This window comes from Coenobita brevimanus, chromosome 100 (assembly GCF_032717465.1).
Source record: "Coenobita brevimanus isolate Jiangsu-jjx chromosome 100, ASM3271746v2, whole genome shotgun sequence".
NCBI lineage: Eukaryota > Metazoa > Arthropoda > Malacostraca > Decapoda > Coenobitidae > Coenobita > Coenobita brevimanus.
In genome coordinates, this window is record NC_137053.1 from 13,689,636 (window position 1) to 13,697,696 (window position 8,061).

An 8,061-nucleotide genomic window follows, 5' to 3' on the forward strand; every position below is an offset into this window, starting at 1 on the left:
CCTCTAAATGAAATTGTGGATATGGGTGCCCTGGAATCAAAACTTGTGGATCCTGAACCAGAAAAAAAAGTTGTAAGTTGTGTGAATGATGTTTGCATTGATATTTCAGAGCAAGCTTGGACGCACATAGGCTGTGCATAACATTGATACTACTACTAATAATGTGTATTTCACTAACATGAGTGTATTGTTGCCATAAGCTTGGTGACTGCCCTCATCACAGTCAGGCAAGGAACTCTGTCACAGTTACATGAGTCAAAGGCCAAGCTGAGACTCAACACAGACTGACCACTTTCTTGTTCTATATCTCGGTTTCTATTTCCTTGGATCATGGGATTATGAATAAACCTTCTTGCTCCTTGCGTGTCGTAAAAGGCAACCACAGAAAAGCAACTGCTCAAGGTGTCATGGCCACCCTGTATGGGATATGGTGATGGGCCATAGATATATAGATATTTCTTTACGGGGACTTAATTGGGGGGCAGTTGTTTTAAAGCTTTATATTTAGAGTAAATAATTTATAATGTTTTTTGGGGGATATTTGGGAAAAGATAATGACTGTAATTACCCTTTCAGATTGCAAGACTTAGTGTAAATAGGCGGAGCAGGTCTTCAGGACACGGTGAGGCGTATTCTACGTCACACTGTGACAAATTCCTTAGCCATGCTGTACAATTGGTGCGGTAAAGGAGCAAAACATAGCTTTTGCAGCCTGAAGCTGAAGGACACAATAATTAGTAAGTAGTTAAGATATGCTCTCTTGCTTACAGCTTTCATCTAAGTTAGGGTTTCTCAACCTTTTCTCAACCCCTTGCGGCCTCCCCATTTTTCTAATTTTGTCCTGTGGCCCCCTTACAAATTTTCCATGGCCTCCAAGGGGGCCATATAGCCCTCGTTGAGAACCCCTGATCTAAGTCGTCATCTCTGATGCCTCGTTCCCTCTTGGGAATCCCCCACCAGGGAATGGCCATGGCAGAAATATTTCTAGGATACAATATCCTTGCACTTTTCTCTTATTCTTTCAACCACTTGTCTGTTCCCACCTTTTCTCTCGGTGAAATACCAGTACTGCACCACTCTCTTCTGAACCACAAATGGTTTCCCCCTTGAAATTGCATATATCCAAATCAGTTCAGTGTGTTCCTTTTAATTCCATTACACCACAGTTTATTCCATGCCTTGCTCCACCATTCCAGATGTCTCACATTGTTCACTTACATTATCAATCCTTCTCTTGACAGTGATCACTCCAATGTAGCTCAACTCAGTGGACTAAATCTCTGACAAATTAGCTTAACTCAGTGTCTATGGGCCGTACTATAAAAACTAAACGCCAGTATTGACGAACGTGAGCGTCTGACGTTCCCGTGTTTCGTACCATAAATAAATTTGCTGTTCACGCCAGGCGTTCGTCACCTGGTCTATCTATTGCCAGACGCCTCAATCCCGTTTGGGGTGGCCACAAACAAATCGCCTCCACATCATCCTGTCCCCCGCCATTTCACTGCCCTGCTCCCAACTCACACCCCCCTCTTTCATATACCTCCTGGTTATGGCGTAAAATAGTATTGGAATGTCACAGAAGAATAAACGCCACAAGAGACCCCTTTCGTGTAACAAATTTAAATATTCATAAATATGATAACCGGTTTATCCATTTATAAAAACTGAATAAGCCAGGAATCAAATTTTCCCTAGCAGGCTAAAATATATGAGAAATACAAGGCTATTCATAAGATTTTACAAGACTAAACCAGCGTTACCAGATATACGATAATTATCGTATAAATACGATAAATCAGTGCTTGGTACGATAAACAATAACGTCTCAACGATATACGATAATTCTTCATTTTAATGCGATATAATACGATAAATACGTGAAAATATATGGCTAATAATAATCTACTTTTTTTTTTTTATAAAAACGCTAGTCATTAACAATTTTAACTCGAGATGTAGTGGTAATCAAATTACCCGTTGATCACCCATAAAACGTAAGTTGGACGGTACTTGTACCTGTCCGCTTCGCGTGAGTTTAGTGGCCTGCCCGGGCGGCTGGCGGGCGTTGGACTTGTTCGCTTCGTGTGAGTTTAGTGACCTGCCCGGGCTGCTGGCCTCCTCCCAGTAGCCTGACTCCCCTCGCCTTGTGTGCCCACGAGTGAGCAACTATACCCAGGAGCGTAAAATTTTGACAGCTTTCGCATTACCTCAACGTAAAACATGTCTGAAAGTAAAATACATAAAAGAAAAGGCACAGAAGAAAAGACTCGTAGTGATGATTTATCGAAGAATAAAATGAGATGTGAGCAAAAGTACAGAAGTGCGTGGGAAAAACAGTTTCCGTGGTTGCAGCCTTCAAAGAAAAGTGCCTTGAAGGCATTGTGTCGTGTGTGTGGAGTGGAAATATCAGCTCAAATAACGCCAATTAAATTGCATGAAAAAAGTGTAAAACACAAAAAACTGTCAGTACCATCTTCATCAAAAAAGATATCTGAGGCATTTGCAAGTGGTGAAGTTAAGAACAGTAAAGCTGATGCAGTAAGGGCTGCAGAAATAAAATTAACCCCGTTCATGGTAGAACATAATGTATCATTTGTAGCTGCAGACCATTTATGTGATGTAGTGAAGGCCTGTTTCCCTGACTCTGCCATAGCAAAGGACCTACATATGAAAAGAACCAAATGCCACAATGTTTGTACGAAAGTCATGGCAAAATGTTACCAGGAAGAATTAGCAGAAAAACTAAGGAATACAAAGTTCAGCGTTATGGTTGATGAATCAACGGACATTTCAACTTCTCAGAATTTGTGTGTAGTGGTACGATTTGCAGATTCACGAGAAGTAGTAAGCAAATTTTGGAGTCTGGTACCGATATTTACTGCTGAAGATCCAGAAGGAACTGTTGAGGGTGCAACAGGAAGACGAATATTCTCTGTAATTATGAATACACTGAGTGATTTTAATGTACTTGTTGGTAATGTTATTGGTTTTGGATCTGATGGCTGCAGCACAATGATGGGGCAGCACAATTCCGTTAGCAGCAGATTTAGAGAAGTGTGTCCTGGAATATTTTTAATGTGCATTTGTCACGCGGCACATTTATGTGCCTCCGAGGCATGTAAGGAGCTTCCCAATAGTATTGAACAGCTAGTTCACGATGTTCACAACATCCTAAAACTATCATCCAAGAGATTAGCTCAGTTTTCAGAGTTCCAGGATTTTGCTGGTGTACAAAAGCACCGCATTTTAACACTTTCCAGGACCCGCTGGCTTTCATATGGCGCAGTCGTGAGAAGAATGCTTGAACAGTGGGGCCCTCTGCAGGTGTTCTTTACTGATCTGCACTTCCAGCACCATAAAAAGTATAATGCAACATCAGTAGCACAAGCATATGAGATGTTACATGATCCTTACTGCAGACTGTATTTTTGTTTCTTGGATTGTGTGTTACAAAAATTTACACAATTTAACCTACTGTTTCAAAGTGAGTGCGTTGTGATAACCTCACTGCATGGACAAGCCTGTGAACTATACAAAGATATTCTGCTGATGTACATGAACCGGGATTATGTGATGAAAAGATCTCTGGCTGATGTTGATCCAGATGAAGAACGAGAATTTCTATTTCTTGAACAAGTATACCTAGGGGCATCAGTGTTAAAGAGGACAGTGGAAAATGTAGCAATGTACAACGACCGAGAAAGAATGAATTTCGTCTCGGGTGTAGATCATTCCTTGTCACTGCTGCCAAGCAAGTGAAGAAGAGTATGACTTTGGAGATCCAATTTTGTCACGACTGAGCATACTAAACCCAGCTAATGTTGTCGGGCATCAAGAAATTCGGGAACAAAGTCTTGTTCCCCTTGCAAGCTGTCTGCCAAGAATTATTGAGCAAGATGACCTGACCCTTCAGAAATTGGATGATGAGTGGAGGAGGCTTGGCATGGACAATCTACCAGAAGAAGTAACAAGTATGGCTCAACAGAAGGGGATGATCAAAGAAAATTCCCCTGATAAGTTCTGGGGAACTGTAAAAACGGTGGTTGATGATGAGGGAGTCCCGAAATACGAGTGTGTGGCAAATTTTGCTCTGGCAGTACTCTCATTACCTCATTCCAATGCTGACTGTGAACGAATATTCTCAGACATTAACAGGATGAAAAGTAAAGACAGAAACAGGCTAAAAACCGACACTGTTGGAGACATGTTATTAGCTAAGCAGAGTGTGCAGTGGAACCAAAATACCAACTGTACAACTTTCACACCATCAAGAGCTATGTTGCGTAATATGAATTCAAAAGTGCTATACCCTAGTACAGCTCTTGCTGGAGAGTAGCCACATGATGTTCCAGACATCTACATAGAGTAGAAAAAGGGCCACGTACAACAGTAAGTTCATTAACGTTCTTTACAGTAGAAACACGTAATCCCAAGATAATAGATTTTTTTTTTTTTTTTTTTTAGTTAGATAACATTAATACAAGTTGATTGTCAAGAATTAAGTGTACTAATAGTTTTGTATCGCGAAGATTAGGTTTAGCAATTGAATACGATAATTTGAGCCAAAATACGATAACTTTGACTAAGGCTGTACGATATTACTGAGTCTGTCACTGGCATCTGGTAACGCTGGACTAAACGCTTCCGTAACGAATACGAGCAAACAAAAACTATGGTGGCGACGTGGCGCGTAATATTGAGTTAGGATACAAAGTTATGCTTTCTAGTTTAGTTCAGACTACCTGTGTTCTTTCTGAATAGATTTTTGAAACGGCAACTGTTTGAAAGTTTGTGTGTTAGCCAGCTCAGTGCTGTAGTTAGCACATTTGAGGGCAAGCCAGTAAGCTTATGCCTCTAGTCTAACAACATTGTGTGACACTTCTTGTCTATGAAAAATCATGAATAAATGACGTGTAAGAAGTGCATATATAATATTATATTACATGGCAGAAATTACACATTTCAGAGTTTGGTCAGCGTTGGTAAATGGTTAGTTTGGTTTGTATTTTTCACCTGTTTTAGTGTTCTCTCTTACAGTTAAGTTTCAGTAATTGATAAAACAGCAAATTTTTCATCAGCACCGACAAGTATGTGCAATCACCTAAGTTCTTTCTTGAAGAATGTGATTCGTTTTTGCACCAAAATAAATTGAAAAGCTGATGTAGTTAAGATAGTTGGGTAAGGTTACCAGATACTGGTGTGGGTGAATAAGTTGGTTTGGATGTTGGCTGAAATATTGCCTGTCTCAATCAAGCACTCAGATTTGAGCATAGGTGTGTTTGCTTTAAAACAAAACTTGTTAGTAAATGCTGATTTTTTCATACGAAAAAAGAAAACAGGCATCTTTCTGTCCCAAGAGCTTTTCTTACAAGTAGCTACAGACCTGAGGAAATGGCCTGTTCCATGCATATATAATATAAAAACTAGTTAATTGGATAGAAATGACAGTTATTGTAATGGAGGAGTAGATAGGTGTAGGAAAGTCATGGAATATTGGTCAGGGTGGAAGGGCTATACAAAAGCATGAAGGTGCAAGTAAGCAATGACTGACAAACAGGAATTAATGAGATAAATATTTAGTGAAGGAGACAAACATCAAGCATATAACCAGAGTAGGAGAAAGCTAGGAAAACAGAACAGTAAATAGTCTGAAAATATTTAAAGCAGAACTGGATGAAAGTGCTATAGAAGTGGAATGATTTCTGGGAAACAAAAAGGAAAGCTTGTCTAGCAGACTGGAACAGAAATAATTAGCTAATGTATATACCATGTAACTTAGGAAATCATTGCATGCTGCTTGAATGGAAAGGTAATGATAAAGAATGTGAATCTCAGAGTAGTATAATTACTGAGCTAAACTGGAAATTTACTAGTAATACCTCAAACAGGGTAGGTGACAATAATGTAGGGAAAAAACTATAGCTAGATATATAGAAATTGAAAGAACAAAGGTTACAGTACACACATCTTATAACTTATATTTCCAATATGGTCTGCTGATCATGGCTGGATGACAGGTGTGGAAGGAAGCAGCTGAAAAAGAATGGAGTGTTACTGCATCCCTCTTGTGTTGGTGCTGCAATGAATGTCATCATTCAACCAGCATTGTAAAGAAGTACATTAATCTCCATGCTAAAAAAAAATTCTCCAGTAACTCTGTATTTACATTCTGCAATATAAATTTAGGAACACATGATGTACTGCTGCATGAGTGAAGGTGCACATAACCTGGAGAAACTGCAGTATAATTCATGACTGGTGAGCTGGCCAGGAACAACATGGAAATCTATGAAGAATGCAATAATACATTCGTTTTGCTCGTATGAAATCAAGTCTGGATAATCTCAATAATTATTTTCATGCAAATGACTGCAAAAGGAGGATAAATCATAATTCAGTCTAGGCTATGCATTGCACTGTATCTTGCTTGTAAATGCATCCTCTTTATGCGTTCTAGCATCATTTGATACTAATTCTAGCGAAAATATACTTTTTCCTACATAAAAATAACAGTTTAGAATTGGTTAGCGAAGTGTCTGGTTTATTAAACAGAAGCAACTTTCAACCATACCGCGTTGAGTACACCGCTTCCCGTTCGATCAGCGAAGTTAAGCAACGTTGGGTCTGGTTAGTACTTGGATGGGTGACCGCCTGGGAACACCAGATGCTGTTGGCATCCCTACATCAAGTGGGGTTGGTGGAGGATTAGTGCCCCTCCCTGTAAAAACAATTAACTCTAAGCCCTTGGCCACCCTGTCTGGGATACATGGCGTCTGGCAATGAATGAATGAATGAAAAAAACTTTCAAAATTTGCGCGCTTTTAGTGTTCATGCAGCGCATTCTCGCCCAATTTAGCGACTGTCTTGGTATTCAAACGCCAGAACTGGGTTTCGCCAAGACTGACAGTCCAGATTTTTTATAGTAAGGATGACTGACGCTCAGGAACGTCTGACGACTGAACGTCGCCGTTGGACCGCCTAAACTCTGGGTTTTTATAGTACGGCCCTATGTGTCACTCCCATATGACAATGTTGGCAACAACACACCACTGCGCAGCGTTTTCTGTGCCGTACTTCGTATTAATCAGTTGCTCCTTAAGAATACTGCCTAGTTTTCCAGTCAGAATACCTGCTAGTTCTGGAGGGCCCTCAATGAATGTTGCCAACAACTTGCTGTTCTTATCAGTGCTATGGTCCTTTGTAGGGGTAGGTTGAGGTGCTTTGGACATGTGGAGAGGATGCCTTGAGGATTCTGGTGTGAAGGTATGCATGAGTATGAATGCTGATGGAAGCAGAACAAGAGTATGACCAAGGAAAACTTGGGCTGAAACTTTGAGATTATCTCTGAGCTAAGGGTCTAACTTGATGTGCGGATGATGATGATGATAATTATTTTTATTCCATTATGTAATATTTGATTCACTCCCATTTCACATCATATGGATCTGCATTCTTAATTTTTATATTAGTTCAGTGAACTGAAAGTAGCAGTCATTTTTACAGAAAGTGTGCGTAAGAATCCAGAACACATGAGTGCAACATCAGCCTCAATAGAGAAAGTAATGAAGGAGTGGTTTCGTACAGCCAGGGACAGAGATGGAGGGCGTTGCCAGAGAGAAATAAGAGGCACCCAGCCACAGGACAGTGATACCATGTAGACATGCAAGATTTTTTTTGTCCTTCACCCCTTTAGCTATATCCAAATGCCTAACTGCTTTCCATCTGCCTCTTGAGTGTACCATCCATTTGCATTATTATGGTAACTTATCCCCCTAGAAGTTTACTGGCACTTTTTAGGTTTCTCATACCACATAAAAACATACATACTACCGCTACCTGACCCATATACCTCATTGTTAACACAGCTTTTTATGGTTAATAATACAGAAACACATTTCCTTTACTAGAAAATATATATTTTTAAAAATAATGTATTATTTTGTCTTAGTGTTTTACTTCATTTAAAGCACTGTAGACTACAGGTAGGTACCAAAACAATTTTCACCATTTCTGTTGAAAATGTTTAGAAATAGCTATTAGTTCTTAAAATGCTAATGT

At 39.7% G+C, this 8,061-nt stretch overlaps 1 protein-coding gene and 1 non-coding gene across 2 annotated transcripts; both read left to right on the forward strand.

Moving 5' to 3' along the window:
- The first annotated feature begins 2,298 nt into the window (after window positions 1-2,298).
- On the forward strand, window positions 2,299-7,661 carry LOC145414595 (uncharacterized). The gene is made up of 3 exons (XM_080284123.1): window positions 2,299-2,820; window positions 3,917-4,166; window positions 7,507-7,661. Exons 1-3 carry the CDS (start codon window positions 2,299-2,301, stop codon window positions 7,659-7,661), a joined length of 927 nt encoding a protein of 308 aa, XP_080140249.1.
- On the forward strand, window positions 6,561-6,679 carry LOC145414717 (5S ribosomal RNA). Its single transcript, XR_013899916.1, has one exon. It is a non-coding gene; the product is annotated as a 5S ribosomal RNA (ribosomal RNA).
- Window positions 7,662-8,061: the final 400 nt, after the last annotated feature.